This window comes from Clinocottus analis, unplaced genomic scaffold (genome assembly GCF_023055335.1).
Source record: "Clinocottus analis isolate CAN_PGR_092001 unplaced genomic scaffold, fCliAna1.0.p SCAF_7, whole genome shotgun sequence".
NCBI classification, from domain to species: Eukaryota; Metazoa; Chordata; class Actinopteri; order Perciformes; family Cottidae; genus Clinocottus; species Clinocottus analis.
The window spans coordinates 19,984,225-20,007,473 of NW_027176229.1; the positions used below are offsets into that span (position 1 = coordinate 19,984,225).

The 23,249-nt window shown below is 42.8% G+C and overlaps 1 protein-coding gene across 1 annotated transcript in view; it reads right to left on the reverse strand.

Annotated features, from left to right (window-relative positions):
• Window positions 1-23,249, reverse strand: part of oxct1a (3-oxoacid CoA transferase 1a) — a 42,563-nt gene that overhangs the window by 2,170 nt on the left and 17,144 nt on the right. Inside the window, exons 8-15 of the mRNA XM_068604901.1 lie at window positions 19,095-19,202; window positions 18,666-18,780; window positions 17,928-18,022; window positions 17,223-17,271; window positions 16,859-16,931; window positions 15,623-15,698; window positions 7,293-7,382; window positions 6,336-6,416 (exon numbers count right to left, since the gene is read on the reverse strand). Coding sequence (XP_068461002.1) covers window positions 6,336-6,416; window positions 7,293-7,382; window positions 15,623-15,698; window positions 16,859-16,931; window positions 17,223-17,271; window positions 17,928-18,022; window positions 18,666-18,780; window positions 19,095-19,202 — 687 coding nt within the window. The remainder of the gene's footprint in view (window positions 1-6,335; window positions 6,417-7,292; window positions 7,383-15,622; window positions 15,699-16,858; window positions 16,932-17,222; window positions 17,272-17,927; window positions 18,023-18,665; window positions 18,781-19,094; window positions 19,203-23,249) is intronic.

The following is a 23,249-nucleotide window of genomic DNA, read 5'->3' on the forward strand; positions in this document are numbered from 1 at the left end:
CTTCCCTTCTTGCTTGAATTCATATACCAGATTAATTTGACTCTTAACGCTGTAATTTTGTGTCTGCACGTTTTCTTTTACATTCCAAAAAAGTTGTAAGAGATCAGAAAAGATTTTCAGCAAAAAGATGACTATTCATTTCTTAGGTACCTCCATACTATCAATTAGTTAGAAAATAGCCCAGTTTAAAAGGAGCAGTGTGTGGGATATAGCGACATCTAGTGGTGGGATTGCAGATTGCATCAACTAAAAACCGCTGCGCCCACCACACATGTGACAGGCTCTCTCTGACTCGAGGAGAAGGGCTAAAGTAACAAAAGCACAACAGTTTTTCGGTTTAGGGGACTATACACTAATAATTTGTTATGATTATTATGTTTAATTTCTGCCAATAAATAGACTGTACAATAAATCACCTCTGACCAGATCCTCCGTCAATTGAATCGTCAACGATCCTAATGTCACTTTCATGCTTTTGTTAGTCACTGTACATATTTATATTTCACTGTATATACTGTATATTAAACACACACTTCATATACTTTGCACTTGTATTTTTTTTTTTTTTTTAAACATCTTCTATGTAACTCTGCTTGCAGATGCCACAACCAAATTTCCCCTTGGGGATGAATAATGTATTTATTCAAATCCCAAATCACCCCATTAATCAGACACACCTTTAAGATCCGTCAACTGATGACATCATCAGATTCAATTTGAAATAACTCAGACTTGTGTTGAGGAGCAGCAGCAGTCTGTCTGACGTGAAGTCAGGTAGGTGTGTACATGCAGCACAGTTATACAATCCCCCTTTAGACTAAATCCGGAGCCATATCATTATACCTATTGATGCAAAAAAAAAAATACTCTGAGCTGAGCTGGTTCCTGTTGCTTCTCTCAGCGGGACTGACGGGCCAAGCCACGGACACATCCGGGCAAAGCCTGTCAGGACTTTCAGCTCATTAGAAACACACACACACACACACACACACACACACACACACACGCACACACACACACACACACACACACACACACACACACACACACACACACACACAGTGACAGCAGGAGGCAGATATCTCACTCCAATATAGCGAGACAGATGGAATGCCACGAGGAGGAAGGATCTCTGGATAACACACTGACACGAGTCTCCGATCGTGACTCGTGTCTCGAGTGATTACCGATGTCCCGGAGGTGCTGGATATAGGAGGAACGGCAATGTGCTGATACGGCAGGTGCTATGTAATCAATGTGAGCTCACATTTTGACGCTTTCTGCTTTTAAATACACGGGACGATGTCACAAACTGGGAGAGGGAATCATAAAGCGGCGCGCTATCGACTGACCTAGTTTCTGATATTCACACACACACACACAAAAAAACTGTGCCTCCTTTGGCAAAAGCAGTCTTTTTTATTGTGAAACTGTTGAGTCACCTTTTCTTCACAGTCTCCCACCATCATTAACCAGATTGATGCGAGTCAGTCCTAAAGGAGCTGCTAGTCATGCGTCGTCTGGCGAGAGGTGGGCTGAACGTCACGGAATAACAAAAGGCCCGACATCATTCAGCCCGCCGCACGCTCGAGTCCAACGCGAACGCAACAAAGAGATGAGAGTAAGAATTTACATTTCACCCTCCAACAAATACACTTCAAAAAGCTCAGCTCGGTGTCCTGTCAATGCATTGCAGCAATTACAAGGGGCCGGCTTCGGAGACGTGTTCAAACAAAGACGGTGTGACAGTGAAATTATTTAAATGTGGTTTCTGGAGCAGTAAGTGCCGTCAATCCGGGGCAAACGCCACAGGTAACATATTCCTTGGCCCATTACGACGACTGAATAATTCAGGAGTTGTTTCCGCTTCGTCTGTGAATGAGCGGGCATTATTTTTTTTGAGAGGTTTTTTTTTCTTCTTTTTTTTTAAAAATTTGATTTAAAAACGAGAGACAATTCCCTAAATAACCGCTGAGACGAGAAAGCGGGGGCCACGGAAGCGACGCGATTGGCTCGCCGCACGTGTGATGGACACAAAAATGATCAAAATCCATCATTTCGATGACAACGCCGCGAGCGAGTCCGCTCGCGACCAGGGAGGAGGGGGAGAAGCCGTGGTTAGGAGAAAAAAAGAAAAACGACAACATAGTGTGGAAAATGGTCAGGAAACCATATCGGGGAGGCAGCAGTGACTTTGCCCGAGGCGGCAGGTTTCCCCCATCACCCCGGGTATCAACACCATTTAATGCAACACTAGACATTACCGTCCCTTCTGGCCATCCGGAGCCAAGGCGGATGCTGCGCTTGTGAGAAAATATATATATTGTGCGTCGGCATCTGTGCGCGAGTCCGAGTGGAGGGATTGCGGTAGTTGTTGTTTTCGATTTGGCAGGTTTGGCAGCCCCCGGTTTCAGCTCTCATTTTAAAAAAACAAATTGGAGCAGGGGTGTCATTTATCCGTGATGGAAGTAAACGATAACCGTCATAAGGCTTATTGAAAGCATTGATTGCCACCTAGTTTATAGACCCTCGTGTTCTACCACTGGGAGTTTTCTCTGGTGATCAGCACAATAATACTCATTCCCCCCGCCGCGCAAGTCATTTGATTTTGGGCACCAAAAAAAAGAAGAAAACGCTGAAATGTTAGGCTGGTGTGCTGTTGTGTTTGATTCATCTACGTTGTTGAATAAAAGGGTTTCACTTGACTCAAGACATTAAGCCCTAATTGGTTTTCATATCAACATCTTTAATGTGTTTTTTTTAGGTTTCCGACCACATCCTGTAAGATAATTAACAATTGTGCGTGATACACATGTCCTGGAAATATCCTCACTGAGGTTTCAGCATGTATTTGCAGATGGAGATATTGTTATGATAGATATATTGATTAGTCTTTACTGGCACAGATTATCATGTATTGTCATGGAAATAGCCGTAGCACAGGAGACTATTCTTCTACTTCCGGATGTATTACTTGTTAAACGATACTACGAGGGATTTCATAAATCTCTCATGGACAAGTTAAATCCCACTGGCGTTGTGAGAGGAACCCATTTCCTCTCATGGAAACGAATATGCGTCAATTTTTCAAGCGTGAAAGCAAGTTTGAAGGCCTGCTTCACCTCGTTTTATGGATATGAACTGAAAAGAAAGGAGAAACTGGTGGATGTTTAAATGCCTTACATACATCATCTACAAACTGTGGATGAACTATAATCAAATAGCTACGAACAAAGTGTAATATATAGTGGAGTAAAACCTGCAAGTCAGTCTGCTGTGTATTAATCCCCCCAAAAAAGAAGATAATAAAGTTGGTTCCCGGCTACAGCGACTGGAAGGCCCCCCGCGGGCCGACAACAGTGTGCACGTTGTTCATCATCAACCTTTTCCAATCAATAACACGGAAGCGTAACATATGCGCCTGCCGAGAGGTCGACACGGTTCTTACGGTGTTCTCAAACTCCCACCGAGTCGAGGAACTTTATCATGCGTCGCGTGCGAGGCCCTCCACAAATAACAAATACCCGTTTTTGGCTCACTCAGACACAGGTGGAAAAAAATGGCGTCGCAAAATGGCGTCGCAAAGTTTACAATAAAAACTGAAACCATGTTCCCAACAGTCTGACTAAATGATGTGGAGTCACACTTCAAATCCACCTGAATCTGTAGTTATACTTTTTTTTTTTTTACACAAGGATGGAGAGAAGAATAGAGGAGGAGGGTTATGACAAATAAGTATGTTTAAAGGAGATGATAGAATGAAAATGATAGGACGCGAGAAGTTGAGTCGTTCCCAAGATTGTAAAAAGCAGGGGATGCAATAAGAGGAGAGAGTACTGATGGATATTGAGGAAGGGAAAACAGCAGGAGGAGAAGAAAATGAGGAAGTGGAAGGAGGAGGAGGTGGTGCGAGTGCTAGTGAGGCCAGCGGAAAGAGCTTTAACCTTTATAAATATTGACAGAAACCTGCTCGCTGGGAAATGTTGCGCAATCACAACAACAGAAGCCGGCCGGCCGAGCGGGAGAGAGAGAGAGAGAGAGAACAGGTGGGGCGACAAAACAAAAAAGTCATGTACCCCGCTGTCTGACTTCACCCCGCGGCGGCGGAGCGTGTTTTAAATGAGCGCGTTGCAAAGGCGGAGAACACCGGAGGGTTAAAGGGAAGTGACTAAAGTACAATATCATCTCTACCATCTCCTGAAACCACCCAAATCAGCATTTATGCCTCCTCCTTCCTGCTTCCCTCCCAGTCTGGATTAACTGCTTTACACCCTGCGTCTTCACTGGTCTTCATTTTCTTCCAGCGTAGTACTTAAAGCTTACCGTCCGCTTATTTCCCCTTCAACAGACAATTCCACCCGTGGGCCATCGTAAGCGTAATAGTGACAAGAAAAGTGTTACCTGTGAGGTGAATGTTGGCCATTACAACTGGATGGGAGCGATGTGAACAACATTCAAATAATGTTCATGGCCCTCCACTCCCCTCCTCTTCCCCTTATCGCCATTTGTGCTCCCGAGTATGACAACATATTGCTGTGAATGGCTGTTTCCAAATTGTTTCACCTTGTTCCGTATCAGCGAGCGGAAAACACAAACTGTGGGGAGCGGATGAATTTCAGAGCAGATAGAGAGAGAGAGCGCTTCGTATTCAAATGAAGACGATGGAGATTTGAATTTTTTTGGGCTAAGCTGCGTAAGCTTTCCAAGGGAGACTGAGCAGTGAGATTCCTCAGAGTACACACTGTTGTACATGTCCAAGTTTAAAAAAAAAAAAACAGCCCAGCCTGTCCACAACTCTCACTCAACACCGAAAAGGTGAGCCAACCGAGACTACCCGACCATACGCAGAACACCAGGATCTTTTCCATCTATGCCACTGCCACAGAAAGTAAAAAAGAGAGAGCGAGAGAGAGAGAGAGAGAGAGAGAGAGAGAGTCCAAAACATACAAAGCTTCAGAGCATCCACGACTACAATTATTGCCGAAGCGTCACCAACATTACAGACTCATACCTGTACTTGTACAGCGCTTTTCTAGTCTTCCGACACCTCAAAGCGCTCAACACTTCATGACATCATTCACCCATTCACACACTGATGGGAGTCGCCACCATGCAAGGTGCCACATCAGTCCATTAGAAGTGGGGCCCTGAGGCAGGGATGGGAGAATCAATAGAATACATATTTTTAGGGAAACCCAAACCATAAAAAAAAAAAAATCAATAAGACGCATCCTTCCCGTAAACAACTGATTGACTTAATGTTAATTGAATACATGTAATTTCCATCGACTGGTGTCACTCTGTTGCATCATAGAAATCTCTCTGTTCCACTGTGATTGTTTTCATACGCATTAGATAAAGTAGAGATAAAGATGTAAGATGTGTTCACCGTGTGTGTGTGTGTCGCTTATTGCCGACATAATCAGGGGACTGACTGGCTGGCTGTGATAAAATAAGTTATGCAAACCCGCTGAGAGGGTTTAGCTTATTCGATTTCGGTTTCACTTAATCACTCCAGACTGCTAGGTGGGAGATTGTTAGACACTTTGCAAGGAGAACAGCCAGGCCGCTAATAAAAACAGCTCAACCGAGAAACAAAAACAACAAAATTAAAAAAAAAAAAAGATTGTACAGAGAGAAATCTGCCATTTTGGCCACATGTTAAAAGGCTCATGGTGTGGTGGTAGGCGACCGTTTGCCCGTGCATTTGCTGTATTCGTGTTTTACAAGAACATTGCTGCTTAATGCAGAATTAACTTCAAAGTCACAGATATCCACCTCCATGTAAAATATGTCCTAGAAATGTTAATATAAATCAAATCCTCTCATGCCCCCCCCCACCCTCTTCCTCAATCCAAGTCTTTTACAGGCCAGATGTACTGCGCAGCCACAGCTTACTCATTGCCACCAACTAAGGAGCCCGAATGAGTAAGCAGCCTAAACTCAAGACTCATCCATCAACAACAAACTATATATTTTCCTAATTGTTAAATTTATATTCATGAATAAAGGACTTTGACGTCATCGTTTCAGATTCGTCATGAAATAAAATGTCTTTTTTTCCTCAGGTTTTTTGGAAGAAACCAATAATGTCACGTCTTCAAATGATATGATCAATGGTGACCTGCAAAGAATATTCATCCCAGAAAGAGAAGTTTGTGTCTATTTTAAATTTCTGCATGATTTCGCTGGATAATATTTATGGTAATTTGGTAATTGTCAACCAATTTCTCTGTTACATATTTTTATCTCGGTCTTGCCTTGAAAAAATAAAAAGGAGCAACCTTCCTCTGCATCTGTGGATTATATAAATGAAACAAAACACATAAAGATACCTTTTCTGTGATGATTCGATCCACACACTGCTTCCCAGTTAAAGGCAGGATGCATTTGTCCAAAATCTTGTGTTTTCCTCCCTGAAAGAGAAAGGGTAGTTGATATAAAAAAAAAAAAAAAACCAAGCCGCCTTCAGACTGTGCATTACTACTTCCAGGGAAGCAGCTTCAGTTTCAATACATCCAGGGATGCCGATAGTCATGAGCGCTCGTCCTGTCCCCAGAGGATACACACAGCACATATTCCACAGGAGTTTGCCTCAGTTGGCCCAACAGTCTCCTTGAAGAAAAGGCTCTGACGCTGCCTGAGAAGCACACATCATACACCCCCCCCCCCCCTCCTCCTACCCCTCCACACACACCCAATAATGAATGAGAGCAGTCTTCAGGGCAGTAAATTTATGCTCACCTGCTGCACCATCTGGAGTATAGCTAGGCGCCAGACAGGCCCCCATTAGAGAAAAAAACCAGCATGCTACTCTGAATGCAGAGTGTTACGTTGAACTTGCATCATGTCGGTCTGGACTTTGGAAATGTAAACCGCTTCAGTCGGGAGTGCCTCGCTGCTCTTGTCGAAGGCCCCGTGGGGTTACTCATCCCCTTACCTACAGAAGGAGTCCAACTAATCAGCTGTTCCCAATGCGCCGAGTCCAATTCTGGACTTCTATTCAAATGAACCAAAGCCGAACAAACAAACAAGACACGGTTTGTGTGCAAAAAAAAAAAAAAACACCTCGTCGGGGCGAGCTGGCGCGCTCTCCGATGAAGGAGCATTAAGCAATCCATTAACAGAATTATCCCCAATCAGTCATAACACTCATTAGTGGAGGAAGCAGAGCCAAGGTGCGCTGGTGGGTTGCACCGACGTGGGAAAAGAAAATTGCACATTTTAATTGGACCCGGACCCTTGGGGAAGGAAATGAGTCTTATCGCAAACACACTGTTGTATACACACACCTTAGCCGAGTGCTCCATTGTGACCACCACCTTGGTTCCAGCGCTCGCCACCAAATCCATGGCTCCTCCCATTCCCTTCACCATCTTACCCTAAGAATGGAAGATTAAACATGTATTACGGTTTTGTTTCTTTCAGGGAGGACAAAACAACATGAACACTTGACAATACAACACATTTAAATCTTAAACACCCATTAACCACGGCCTTAAAAATGACCATACATTTTAATGGACAAAAAAACAACAACAAAAGAAGAACAAAAGCGTTCATTTCAAAGGGAGGAATGAAATGAAAGCAATAACTTTTCTCTTTCGGTGGCTTGTTTCAAGTCGATAGCGCTCCCCAAAACAACTTCCCCTCCATCAAAAATACACAAGAGTTTACAAAACTGATAGGTAGGTCTGTGTCTTCAAAGCGAGGATATCTTCTCATGCTCTGTGTCTGGTGAAGAATAATTTCATCCCTGCACTAGAACTACCCAAACAAATTGTTGCAGACAGACACAGAAGAAGAGGAGGAGGAGTTCAGAATGGATCTTCAACGTCTAACTATAAAGCAACGAATCTCTGTAGGTGTGTGTGTGTGTGTGTGTGTCCTTTGCGTATCATTTACTTCACGATTGGCGGATGTATTGCTTTTCACGTTCAATATTAATACGCTTTGAATAAACAAGCAATAGCCCACTGTAGTGGAGGGGGGAGGGGCTTAAGGGCTCTGGGGCCTTTACAGGCTGTGGCTCATTGACTGCAGTTCATGTTTACTGCTGGATGCTGGACAAAGTAGCTCCAATGAAAACTGATGGCTGCGTGCTCTGTGAACTATACAGAGTTGCGGTTAGGCGTTCACTGGAAAGACTTTTTAAAAAAATGTTATATGCACCAAAAAACTAGACGAGAAAGGTGCACCCAGTAGACTGCAGATCTCCGCCAGGAGTGTCTGCAACGGGCACTGCTGAAACGACTGCAAATGTTTTTCAGACGTTTTTCACACAACAGATTTACTCTCATTTCAATCAGGCGTGTCTCCGTTTCGAGGATAGAAGTGCAGCGCGATTATTTCCGCTTCGAGTCTGGTGACGACAGGTGTGTAAAGGTACGGATGATGCCCCATAGTGTGCGGTGCTTTGGTATTTCTGGCAGGCAGCCATACATGAGGATCCAAAAATACGCAGTTTGGGTGCAGCCGTGTGCAAGATGAGCTGTGGACTGACACACAGATGCACACACCTACACATTAATTCACTCACACGCAAGCTCACACTCATGACCGTTTAGATCATCTCCTGGCGGGAGGACAACAATATAATCCACCGTCTTTGTATTACCCTGGCAGACATGTTTGATATGATATCTGAACACCTGAAGAAGTTAAAGCAAAACCTTCTGCATGAATAAATACAACCGGCGGTGAGTTTTGTAATTGGGTGAACCAAAGCATCGCTTTTAGGAGCAAAGTGATCAAAAGTCATGGTTCTTGGTACAATTTGAGCGGCGGCATTCTGGGTGTGTAGCTAATGGTCTACGGCGTTAATGGATGCAGCAGCAACAGGGCTCCAGTATTTAGTGCTGGGATGAGTTCACCTTGGTGCTGGTTTTTTTTTTCTTGAATTAAAAAGGTGTTCACAGCCGCATTAGTGAACAAGATAGCTGGCAGTAACTCTCATTCAGTAAGTAGAAAATGAAAGTGTTGCTAGTAGACGGCAATAATGTGCTGAAGACGGGATACAAATTGTTGAAAGAAGCGGTCATAGACCACGGATTCCTCTTCGGATCACAACAATCCGCAAATATCCAGAGAACACCAGAGTCTTCTTTTTAGGCAGAAAGAAATGAAGACATGTAAGCGAAGCAATGAGCAGGCAGCATTCAAGCAAACTTCAGGAGGCTCTTCAATACAAGAGCCAGCGTTCTCGTTTTCATCATGTGTACATGAGTTGCTGAGATAATGTGCTTAAACTACGGGCTTTAACTCATGTCTGAATGCTCATAAGTTTTTGCCTCGTCACAATTCAGTGAACTAAAAATTGAAAAAATGTAAAATCAGTCTACAAAGTACTCTCAAATAAAAGAATTTTTAAAAAAAAGCAATCTGAAAGCTCATCAGAGCAACAGAATTACAAGCCGGGTGAAGGATTGTCTCGTTCCTTGTTGTGTTCACTACAGAGGGTTTCCAAATAAGGAAGGCTGACATGCAGATATGGCCACAGGGTGACGGCTGAGTAACTGAATTATAATCCCATTTGAACATCAATCATGTGAAGAGTCTGCTTTGCTCTCTCTGCTCGAAAACCAGCGGATGGATGGAGAGATTATATATATATATATATATATATATATATATATATATATATATATATATATATATATATATGTGCCAAGTGTGGTAGGGAAACTGTCTGCCTTCAGGGAGGCCAGCTGGGTGGAGAAGATATCAACGGAGAGCGGAAGGAGGGTTGCGAGTGGGGGGAAAAGCATAGATTGAAGATATAGGAGAGGCTGCGTTTGAATTTCCTATACTTAATGGTATTATCTTATAGAACACCAACAGAGAGGGGCCTAACGCAACCTCCCTGAATAAATGCACCAACGGCTATGTGATTAAAATAGGGTTCGTTTTGAAATTTGAAACCTTCGGGGAAAAAAACACACTGGTTTAACATACACAGTGCTTCTTAAGATGATGCAGTGTCCTTTTTCACATGATCGATGTTAATGCACTTTGACAGTCAAAGATCTCGGTGACGTGTGCAGGAGCCCTCGGGGGGGAAAACAACCTGATGGAAGCAAGTCTGGATTTACAGCTGCTAATGTACTGCACCCAGAAACGTACAGCTGTAGTTCATCAAAGTGGGCATCTGCTACTACAATTACACATCTGGGATGAGATACTAGTCAGGCTATGATCAATAAAAGAGTAAAAAAAAATGGAAAAAAAATGGAGGCAATCGACTCGTCTGTAGGAAAACCACAGTTTCCTGAAAAAAAATGAATTGGTTGAGTCTTTTTGGCATGAATGAAATGTGCCTGTGTTGCATCAAAGTGACAGCAGCCAAGCATGCAGGAAGAACATATCAGCTGGTGTGTGTGCACACGGGTCAGATGTCTGACTGATGCCTATGACCTTTAAATATATATATGCTTGAATAGAAAGATACACATGCTTGAATAGGAAACACAATAAGAACCTTGCTTACTGAGTATTGTGCCTGGCCTATATTACTGGGAGGATTGGCCTTTGCTTGCCTCTGATTAACAGCTTTGCATTTGGTTACCCAAGGCCGCTTTGATCCGACCCGTTCTGTCAGTGCAGCAAAGCGAAATTCATGAAATGGTGCCGATGGGATAAGCAAATAACCCATTACATCCCGCTCAAGGAAGTGATGTATTCAATTAATCTATCTATTGGCAGGAATTGAATATTACATAGTTTGTTTTCTTCAGTGTGTCTGTAGAAGAAACAACAAACAATTGGGATATAGACAATTACAGGCCAGCAGCACATGCAGCAGTAAAACAGAATTTATTATTAATTTAATCAGGGCAGCTTTGGTGATAATAACCTTGCTGGTCTGACTGAAGCCCCACAGGGTTTTAATTTCCTCCCCACCCTGATTGTGTCCATTGGGCTGCTGTAATCTTAGCACCACGGGGTGCCGATGCCCGGTGAGACTTCTCCCTTCTTAAAATGAGACTATTGTTCAACCGCTGGATTGAGTTTGTGTAGCAGGACACAAACGTCACAGTGCGGGTTTGGACGTGTCGGAAATAAAAAGCAGCATACGATTCTTTTGATTTCTTTTGAACAGACCGTAGTGCCAGAGTCAAAGAGAGACAGAATGAGTTATAAAAATAGAGAACATTTCAAACACTTCTGTATTTTCACTCCACAAATACTGAAAACTGAAAAGCGTGTCATCCTCTTTGTTGGCCTGTTTTTTGTTTCCTTCATTAAAGCGTGCGAGCGAGCTTCCCTCGGTGATCCCCTTCTTTTTAATGTCACAATGCTATTGATTGTGTGTAATTTTCTCTGGCAAAGTCTGTAGAAATGCGTTGTTATGCATAAGGTGTGAATTCAAGGCTGAAAATGTCTCCGCGATGGCCCTAAAGTGCTCGACGATTTGACATACTGACACCACAAAGCCTCAAAGTCTGAGTGTTTGATTGGGCCACCGAGCCGCACGGCAATCAGCTTTTTGTGCTCACCTCGACGCATGTTGCTTCACGTCTTTAGGTTTCCGGGGCGGATCTCGTCTTTCGAGCTTTTCGCCTCTGCACTGCGAGCTTCAATCTACACCTCGTGCGTTCTGCGGGTCACGAACGAGCGACGGTTGTGAGAACATCTCCTCGCACGTCTTCCCACAGACGGTTTCTCTCGCGAAACATCCATTGTACTTTCCCCCCCCCCCGCCCCCTTTGGCTTTTTTTTTTAACCGTCTCTTTGAAATGAGTCTTTGCCGAAGGCGGATATACAGTATCCTTGACATCCTAATTAAATGAGCGTTAGAGAAAATCCATTCATATAATGGCTTTAAAAGTGTCAGATAGTGTGGTCTCAGTGGCGCAGAACCCAGATAAGACACTAAAAAAAGACTTGAGCGTCCAGTGTCTGATAGGATGATAACATGTATTACTCCATAGTACCAGGCTCGTCCTCAGACTTGTGACAAGCACCAGACATTCGCTGTCTTTAATACCCATAATGCATTGACAAGCAAATATAACAATGCAAATATTCAGTCAAACATAAAATATTAGTTTGGAAATACATCGTATATCGAATATATGCACCGGTAGTATATTAAGGCTAAATATATGCTATATAAAAAGTTCAAAGAGTTATAAAGATGATGATGGCGTATACAGGAGCATACCAGAACAATCATATTAACAAAGTATTCAGTCTTACTAAACGTATGGACACTCATTGGATAATATAAGATAATCCTTTATTAGTCCCTCAGTGGGGAGATTACGGGATTACAGCAGCATTGCTCGCAAGTAAAGAAAGATAAAAATCAAGTAATATGAACAGTAAAAGTGTAAAAGTACTTAAACGGACTTAAATGGATATTGCACGTATTAGGTATTGGGATGAATTAAAGTGTTCAAAGTGATTCGTGGTCTGTCTGTTAAAAATACATAGGAGGAAATGCATTAAGCGTTCACACGACGCAGAAGCCAAAACACAAGACTGAAGTTAAAGCTCTCCTCAGGTGACACTTATAACAACATGTGAGAACAGAAACAGATCTAGTCCCACTCAGCCAGCAAGGTTTTCTCATTAAGCCATCAACGGCATACAATAAAGGCTAATTATAGATAAAAAGGCCTATAGAGCACTTTACAAGAGTAAAGTACAGGATGGAAATTAAAGTGCTGCAAAATGCTTCCACACTGAGATGTCCTTTGTGCGTGCAAAATCTCTCCAGGAATGTGAAGCAACAGTTGCAGCAATTCAGAGTTTGAGATCCTCCTGAAAGCAACCTCTAATCTGCACAAAACCGGGCCGATACTCCGCTCTGAGAGGGAACATTTAGTTGAGTAAAATGCAGTCGGCTTTTCATCCATTTAGCATTCAAAAAAAAAAAAAAAAAAAAGGATTGACTCAAAAGAAAATTGTTTCTATTGGACCAATGTTCCAAAATATGCTGCTTTCGCACGATCGCATGGGAGGGGGAAAGCATCGAGGGAAAAGTACTCTGACGAGCGATGGATTTGTCGTAGTGGGCTTCGGTTGCAATTATAATGTTTTTGTTTTGTTACCATGACAACGGAATATGATTTCCTCGTTTGTTGTGCAAGTGTTTTGCGGCAGAAACAACACGGGGGGAAAAAAATAAAAAAAAGACCCCCTTCACAATCCAGGAGTTCCCACTTACAAAAAAAAAAAAAACAGCTTTGTTTTCTCTCCCCCACAAATTCTCTGACATTCGGATACAAACGGGCCGAAATTTAATAACATAGAGCCGGACCGTCACGAGCCTCCCTGTTACCCAGACAACTGAGACAATTGAGAAGACAATGGACGACAACAACGCGTACAAGAGAGGCTGGAATACATCACATTTTACGGCGTACGGCTGGTGAACACGCCGAAATCTACACCAGTCACGTAGATGGTGGCGTTTAAAAATGTACACAAGCAAGACACGGACGACTTTAACTGATGATGAAATGGAATCTCTTTTCATGATCCAGCAGGAAAACTCATTTAAATAGACTATATTCTTCATTAAAGCTGGCATTAGGCGCCATCATAAGCATTTTAATAGTCAGAAGCTCAAGTTATTGGAGCACTTCCTCTTCGCCAGTGGTTTTGTCAAAAGACCAAAAAACATGTCAAAAGGTCAAAATCAAACACCAAAGTATGGTTTACATGTTGTAAACATGTCATTTGCAAGTGCCTGCATCATTTCAAGTGTAGATTGTAAAAAGAAAATGATGTTTTGGGAATATATTTCTGATATAGCGCTCCTTTTCTCTGTTAAAAGTCCACGACTATCAAACTTAGTTATATTGTATTTCATATTTTTATTGCTTTGGTCAATTTTGAATATGTTGAAAACTGAGAGGTAAATGAAGCAACACTGAAGGAGCAAGTGAAAAGTACAAGTAGCACTGTTCAGGCAGCGCGAACCAATACAAGTGAAATTTAAAAAAAAACAGTGTGTGGCAAAAATTTGCGAGCAGGTGATCGCAGGAAATATCCGTGTGTGCAGGAGCACGAAGATCGACGAAGCTCCAGCAGCTCGAGAGCGCACAAAGCCAGAAGGCCATCATTTTAATGATAATAATAATAGATTCCAGTGCCTCTTTTTTCTCCATCTATTGTTTTCCCCCAGATGTTTCACACTGAGTGGAGATGTAAAAGCATTTCAAAGCCCTCAACTGGAAAATATTCCTCTGCATTTTGCATATTTAAAGCGTTCAAAATCAACATAATCGCGCTAAGAGTACTGCATCCAGCACTCCTACGTAAAACATTTTCAATTTCACGCTATGTACCCATCTTAGGTAGTGAATAATTTTCATTATCCTAGAAGGTGGGGAATGTAATTCTCCTCATCAATCCTTAAAAAAAAAAGAAAAAAAAAAGGGGGGGGGATAATGAAGATTGAATGTGGAGGTGAGGACAGAGCAGTATTTCTGTCTGTGTCGCTGCATCATTTCGCCGTTCAAACGCTCTCAACGCGAGAACCAGATAAACCGAGCAACAGCTCCACTGCAGGACTCCAATATCTGTACATGTTTAATTAACCGGCGCTTAATTAGCAATTACCATGGACAAACAATTAGAGGAGGTAAAGAGAAAAATTAATTACGCCGCGACATTTGGAGATCACCGGTGACAGCAGCAGCGGCCTCGGCGCAACTTGTGTGTTTTATCCCTCAAGGTCTCTACATGTAAACCTCTTTTTTTTCGACACTCCGGTCTCCGCTCGGCTGCTTAAAAAGGAGACGCGTCTGTATAATATGACATCGCTGGCTGGCTGCGAGCGACCTTGCGAGTACACTTCAGTCGAGCAGAAAGCAGATGTGAGCCCGGAGCGGAGGAGGGGGGGCGGGGGGGGGGCTTTTCTGGTTGAGCCCTCCCACGTCGTGAACGGTCTTTTAATGGCTTTGTGACCCAAGTAATCACTGAGGAGGACGATGGCGTTGGGACCAATTGACCTGGTGAAACGGCGAGCAATAAAACGCCTGCAAGTTATTATACTGGAGTGCTCCCAAACAAGGACTCCACCCCCCCCCCCCCCCCCTCCCTCGACCTCCCCGACGAGCACACCCCTGTGCTCTTGAATGACGATAAGCAAGGCTGCACCTTTATGAATCCGTTTTCGGCAAAGACACGTTCGGTTATGAGGAATGCTGAAGGCTGTCATCTACACAACAAACAAGAGCTGACAGTTAAGTCTCAACTGTCTAAAGACAGATAATATAGCACCAGACTGAATAGCTTTGGGTTTTGGACTGATGGTCGGACCGAACAGGCAAATTTGAAGATGCCGCTTACGGCGCTCTGCAATTGTGGTTTGATTTGAAACCAATTTTAAGTTAAAGACAAATCCCGGATTAATCAATAATAAAGATAACTGCTAGATGCAGAAACATATTCAGTTCCTTTTACATTTTCTAGGCATCGGATACCAAAGCCTCACGTCAAGTGCATTTCTAAATGACAGTGAAACCATACCAAAGTGTTTGAGCCCCTCTCTGCACAACGTTAAACAAAAAGAGGCTGTAATATGCTTCATAAAGCATTTGGATAATGCCCGTTGCACCGATGTTCAGCAGATGGAGTGTGGATGTGTGTCAGAAGAAAACTAACTCACGGGGATCATCCAGTTGGCCAGGTCTCCGTGTTTTGACACCTGCATGGCTCCCAGCATCGTCAGGTTGATGTGACCGCTGAAGAGAACGACACAAAAGAAGAAGACAGCCGTCAACCTCGGAATCAGTTCTTTGCTCATGAACTCACTCATCAAGTTCGCTCATCAGAAAATTCATACAGTACTCTGGGACAATTCACACAGTACAAACACACATATTTGATAATTGAGGATGGTATAGACTCAGACAAACAAATGCCTTCACAATAACAACCATATTCCCATCACTGTCATCTTCTGGATGTCAGAACTTGTCACCAGTAAAAAGTTAATGAGAAGGTTTTTGTTTTTTTTCCATCCCATTTTTTAAACTGCTTCTTAGCACCTTTCAGTCCTTTCTTCCTGAATAATCAGGTCTCCTACCTGCCCTGAAAGCAGTTTGGAGCACTGTTAGGATGCTTGCAGTTGCATATATTTAAAATCAGGATTTGGGGCACTGCTGCCTACAGTAACTTCCTCATCATCCCTCCATCGCACGATGTGACAACACACAGCAGATGTGAAGTCGTAGACGAACACGTAGACGCTAGAAGAAGCGAAGGAGGCTTGTGATGAAGACGTACGAGTCATCCTAGTATGAGAAGAACACACACACAGCTTACAATCCATCATATGTTGCGTTATTCTCCCTCAGTCACTCTGGTCTCTTTAACTGTGCTCGCACAAAAGCACACACACACACACACACACACACGGGCCTGTTTGCTCCCTGCCAGTGCGACTAGACGGCGCTATTTATGAGCACTATTGGATTTCCACCGGGTGGACAAACAGAACTGATGCTGCAGGGTGTGCAGGTGGGCAATTTCAGACAGCTGGCGAATCAATAAAAACCAGGGACTTTGGGATCAGCGGCAAGGCGGCCGTCTGGTTGTACTGGTGACACGTCTATATCCAGTGTGGCGACATGGCGATTTGTTAATATCCAGTGTTCTGTGGTCAAATATAATGGCCAGCTTATAAGTACAGGGGATGAAACGAGTGAATGAAGGACATATTTGCTGAGAAAAAGAAAAGAAAGTGTGTTCGTTGCTTTGTCCAGAGAAGTGACCGGTAGTATCATGAGTTTTTAATTCTTGTAAAAAAGGTATTGATAAGCTGTTTATATGTAAATCCTGAAATGTTCAGTATATCTGACTTTCAGTCAGCAAACTCGAAGCGTCAGTCTTATGGCCTTACCCTCGGATCATGGCAAACGACTCGTCACTGGAGAAATAGGAAGCCCCTGGGAGCACAGTGACGGTCTCCTTCCCTGCGGAACAGACAGCGACACGTTCATTTCCTATTAAAAGTCTCACCTGCCGATTTTCTTTTCAAGAACTACAATTCATCGATTTTTTTTCACCTCCGTCCTCAAAAACAAAAAAAGGGATTTCAACCTTCCCGAAGTCCGTGTAAAGGCATAACAATCCTAAAGTGTATCCGTTAGCATTGTTGTCGTCATCTATGGTGCATCACATGCACACACACTCGCAACTCTCTTAATCAACACAGTTTTTGTCGTACAAACGTGCATCATTGTATTGATTAGGATGACCCTCACCAGCGTTAATCAGGTCAGCATCCACTGCATCCTCAGCGGGGTACGGGCCCTATGCAGAAAAGATTGCAGATAAACAAGACGGTGTGCACAGGCGAGGCAGCGACACACACTCTCACACGTCACTCAGCCTCACCGGCCGTGATCTTTCAAAGAAAAAAAAAAAAAGAAAAGAAAAAAAAGACACAATCACATTTTGGTGATTTCATGAGACATTGATTTTCTCTGCGCTCCACAAAAGGGAGCAATCCTGTTGGATGGGATGGAGAGGAGAGCAGTATCTCTTTAAAACTGGCACACATAATCAAAAGACACTGACAAATAAGGCATTAGCATAGGCGCTCACATTCTCCTGCCAAAACAACTGAAAGGAAAGTCATTCCACAGCAGCGGCAGCGAGCGGCCTTTGTTGAAGGCTCTGTCAGCAAATAATGATCGTGGGACCGGGGGAAAAAAAAAAAATGGAAGAGAAACTCAACCTGCCACGATCTCGTTACATAACAAACCCAGCGCATTTCAAATGATACCACTCAAATGAGTGGCTATTCATACACGCTCGGAGCACAAATCGGTGGGAAAATGTTTACAGCTCCTTAAAAAAAAAAAAACGACCGTCGACACACAGGACGGAGAATAAGCTGCTTGTTAGCTCGTTTAATCCAGACTGAAAGCGCCGAGTGGGAAGAAAGCTCTCTGGAGGTGTCTTACCAGTCCCAGGATTCCATTTTCACTTTGGAGGTTGACCGTGATGTCGGGTTTTATGAAGTTGCTGGCCAGCATGGGGATCCCAATGCCGAGGTTGGCTGATTGGCGCTTTGTTAAAGATTGATAACTCGCACTATTTGTAGTCATGCAGGTATTAGAGAAACATATTCAGCATTGATTTTGAAACCTGCTTTAACAGAAACACCCACACACCGTAGAGCACGCCGTGGACAATTTGATGCAAGAATCCACAGAACTTTGAAGTCATAACATTGATCCTCTGCTGCTAACCTCTAGGTCTGACCGCTGCTATAACACACACTTATATAATACCCTAATTTATGTTGTTTTCTTTTAACTGTTTTTGCACTTTATGACTTTCTCACCCTACATTCTCTTTATGTCAGACAGAAACACATTTTCAAGTCTTCTGTATGTTTGCAGAAATGGAAGAAGTGGCAAATAAAACTGACTTTGATTTCCAAGATAGCAAACATGTCATGCTGAACTATAGGAGATCAGCCCCTGCTTTCATCAGGACCAATTCTATCACAATAACATGAAAATGTAAACTGGAGTGCAATCAACTGGCACAAGGGCAGCAATGATTAATTGTGGGTTGAAAAGGAAGGAAGGCAGTGCACGCCTGGTTTGCTTTCACTTGTTGTAATTAAAAAAAGGCAGGAACCTTTTGTGATTTTTCCGCAGCTTGCATTCTTTTTTTTATTTTTAAAAGGATACCGTACATCCCATCCTCAAACTCCAGAGCAGCCCGGCGAATGATCCTCTCCCGAACAATATCGGAGTCCTTCTTTGGTTTGGGCGTCCCTTCTTGGCTTTTCTTTACCGTGCGTTTCTGGAACAGGAACGTATGAGGATCAGGGAGACGGCATGCTGAGAGCGTATTTCTGGCTGCGCTTAAAGACACGTGTGAATAAAGAAGAGCTCGTATGTGCGTTTCTAAACAATTCTGGAAATGTAAAGCCCTGCTACCATAGCTCAGAAAGGGTTTGACTCTACATTTTGTTGTTAAAGGATTAATCTCCTTTTTTTTTTATTTATAAATTTAACCAAAAGCTGAATGGAACACGACTTTTCCATAAAGTGACAGTCGCACAATTCAGACACGATGGAGAGAGCGCACATGTATGTACAGGCCCGGTTTTGTACCTCAATCCTTTTCTCGTAGCTGGCTCCCTGGACAACCCTGTGGACGTAGATGCTGGGTATGTGGATGTCCTCTTCGGCGAAGGTCCCGACATCCACCACCTCCTCCACCTACGCAGAGACACAGAGGGGTTAGCTCCACTTCGGCTTGGAGAATGTCACAACCATCGAGATTAAAGTTCAGATAAGGAACCCACGCACTGGTGGAACTGTGCTACCAGAAAAAAAGCCTCCATCTACCCTGCTATGAAATTGGACAGATTAACTGATTAGTTAATCTAAGGAAGATTAGACAAATAGCTTTTCCTCATTCTGCTTTTTGCGAGTGTATCTAAAGAAACCATCTTGATTTTTAGGTTGTTGGGTATTTTTATTAAGGCCACGCTTGACCGAAAAGAAAAAGTCCGCTGTATTAAACAATACAGCAGACTTTTTCTTTTGATATCAAATCCTAAATTGAGCTACAAAGAACCCCGAGGGTGACACACAAGCAGACATTTGCATACACATATGATCTCACAGGTTTGAAATGTCTGGTACCGTCATGTCTTTTTCAAAAGGAAAAAGGAAAGGTAAACATTTGCCGGAGACGGTCTTACATTTATTCTTCTAGCAGCCCCGCTGAGTTCACTGAAAGCCGCCTGTGTACTCAAAAACCAGCCTGTGTGACTAAAAACAGAAGAGTATCGTCAGACACACCGAGGCCCACGGGGTGTAGCTTGATCCTGGGATCAAAAAGGAGATTGTTTTGGCGTTGGGAGAATTTTGGTCGAATCCAAAAAGAAATGTACATATTTTACTCCCCGATGTGGGAATCGATGTTGAGCTACAGGTCTATATTTTTAGGTCGAATGCACAAACTGTAAGTGGAGCTGCAACGACATTGGCCATGTACATAGTCTAAACACCCCCCCGCCCCCTTCAAATAACACTTTAATCACTTTTAATATGGCATCATTTTGTGTGTCAGATATCCGCTAAACAATATATTCCTGGCTCAGACAGAAGTGCACCACCTCTATGTAGAAAGCGGCCAGCAGCAGACGAGGCGTGTACATAAAAGGTTATTTATGTCCAACTAACACGACAGATGGAAATGGGTATTGATTGAAGCCGAGCCGGGTCAAGACAGAGCCAGGATAGAAAACCCAGAACAAACGCACCTGCACCCTCCTCCTCAGGTAACATGAGGAACTGCTGGAAACCGAGCCTACGGCCTGACCGTACTCACACAGGTGTTCAGGGACAACATGTCAATCTTGCTGCTGATTTTAGCTGTTTGCTGGTTCCTAAAAAAACGCATATGCCATATTTCTATTTGCTTACAATTTATAAATACACATCGGTCCTTCAGATTTGAGGGTCAACACAAGAATCAGATTAGACGTAGAGGACGGATTTGGCTTCCAACAAACAGAAGAGACTCCAAGAGGGAGGAGGGGATCGGAGGAGGTTTAGAAGTTCTTTAAAAATCGACACACAAGGGAGTTATAGTCACATCTTTTTGGGAGATCAAACAGGGACTTAACCATGACAACATAATTCTCGCCCTCCCCTTTTTTTTTTTACGCTGGTGTGCAGCTCAGAGTGTAACCTAGTTACTCCATTTACATGAGGGGCAAGCAGCCGTTCGGAGCAAATTGAATTGAATCTCTCCTTATCGGCTGCTTCCTCCCTCAGCACTCGGCACTGACTGAAAGGAGTCAATGCCTGAGAGTGGATCCCATCTTAGTGTTGTCATGGATACACAGGCTTTTGGTCTGTGGCGAGCGAGGGCCACTCAGGGCTGAGGAGTGATTTTAAGACTCTTCTTCTTCTGGTTTCCCTCGGTTGGGTTATGGTAAATCTCCGACACTCCACGGTGGGAAATGAGGCCATGCGAGATGAGATTGGTCGTGCGAGAGAGAATTGAGACGGCGGTCCCCACACATCCGCCCACATCCTTCTCCGGGGGCTTGATCTGTCTTTTGTGAGAACGATGATTTCCAAAGACGTCTTCATCAAGCAACGCTGAGCTCGTCACATTATGAAACAGTTACAGTGAGTAAATAGCGGAGACTGGGGAGCAGATATTTGATGGCATGAATTTTGACACTCCGGATTAATTCCTCTAATTAAAACGGTTTGAAAATCCCTAAATATGTCTCCTCGTTCCAAGAGCGTCAAATAGCGGGGCCCCTCTGAGAAAAAAAAGAAGAAAGAAATCACACGTCCAAATAGGAGTTTTCACCAGTGGTCGCATGAAGACTACACCGCGTATTCCACTCGCTATATTCAATTAGCCCTTCGTGGCGAAGTCGCAGCACAATAACAAGCTCATACAATTTAAATGTGCTGTGTACATAAAAAAGCCTCCTGCTCCTTTCATCTAGGTGGTGTGTCCCGCCTGCACCGGCGCTCAGCTGCAGTTCAGACAGGAGGTTCAATGGATGGCGACAAATAAAGCATCATAATGAATTTTTTTTTTTAAATGTAAAAAAAACAACACAAGAACAAACAAACAAACAATCTCACGCGCACACAGACACACACACACACACACACATTGATATTCCTGTAACTGTAGAATGATTTTCACATCAATGAGAGCAGAGCCAGGCATGAAGTGAGCTGGCAGGAGGATAGAGGGAATCAAAGTGCCCTCCGGGGACACAACAAGCCTTTTTTTTTCTCTCCTCTCTCGAAGGTTTGTGCCTTTTTTTAGGCTGTGAGCTTTGTCAAATCTTGTTAATCTCAAACCGATTGGATCACAATGCTTGCAGAGTCCGAAAATAAACCACCAACAGCGGCGTTGCATACAGTGTTTCCTCTACGGTTATTTAACAAGGCGGGGAAATGTGCCCTGCTTATCACAAATGTTTACTAAAAAACTCTCAATTAAAAACAAAATAAAAAAATAGTGCTACATTTTGCTGTTGCCCGCATTTTTAAGTGCATGGGACTGAAACTGAATAAGATCAGTGAGTGACCAACAGCAGCATTCAGACGGGCAGCCGGACAACCCTTCAGTATCGATCACACTCAATGCTCCAAAAAAAGGTATTCAACTGAGCGAATCACGACCCTATTGGCTATCTGGCAAACGTGCCAATCACCAACTGAGCAATTTGGATCATGCGTTTGAAATGAATGAATGAATGAAAAGTACTTTATTAATCTCCAAGGAGAATTTTTTTGTCATACTAGCAGCATCCCAATGCCAGAAGCTAAGCTAAACACACAGATGATAAAATAAAATAAAATAAATAATAACAGGAACAGGGGTAACAGATATATACATAAGTAAGAAATAAGTATAAATATATATATATACATACATGCAAGCAAGCGAAAACATACATATATATATATATACACATATACGTACACATATACATACACACATACATACATATCTACATATACATATATACACACATACATACATATACATACATATAAATATATATATACATACACACATACATATACATACATATAAATATATATATACATACACACATACATACACCTACATACATATACACATACATACATACATACACATACACACCTACCCGTGGCCCACACACATACATATACACACACACACACACACACACACACACACACACACACACACGTACACACATACACACATATACACACGTACACACATACATACACATACACACGTATACACATATACATACATACATACACATACATACACACACATGCATACATACATACATGTACACATACATACACATGCATACATACATACATACATATACACATACACGCATACATATACACATACACATGTGCAAAACATACACAACAAGCAAAACACAGCAGTGTATTCGGAGGATAAATTAAATGCAAACTGAAATTGAATTAAATGCAGTTTGTGTCTTTAGATCACATCTGCAGTATGATTCTGACAATTCCAACAAGATATAGGCTACCATGTTCATTACATCATTGTTGCAAAAGGCAGAGGGCTAAATTAGTGCCCTCCATTTGGCCATCTAGTGCACACTCTGAAACGACATTGACGGAGGAGATTTAGCCTGATGGTGCTACTAAATCCTGATTGTGACCACGATCATAAGGAATCATCTAATGGGGACTGTAAATGTTTACATTAAATTGAATTTCAATCTGGCAAGTCGT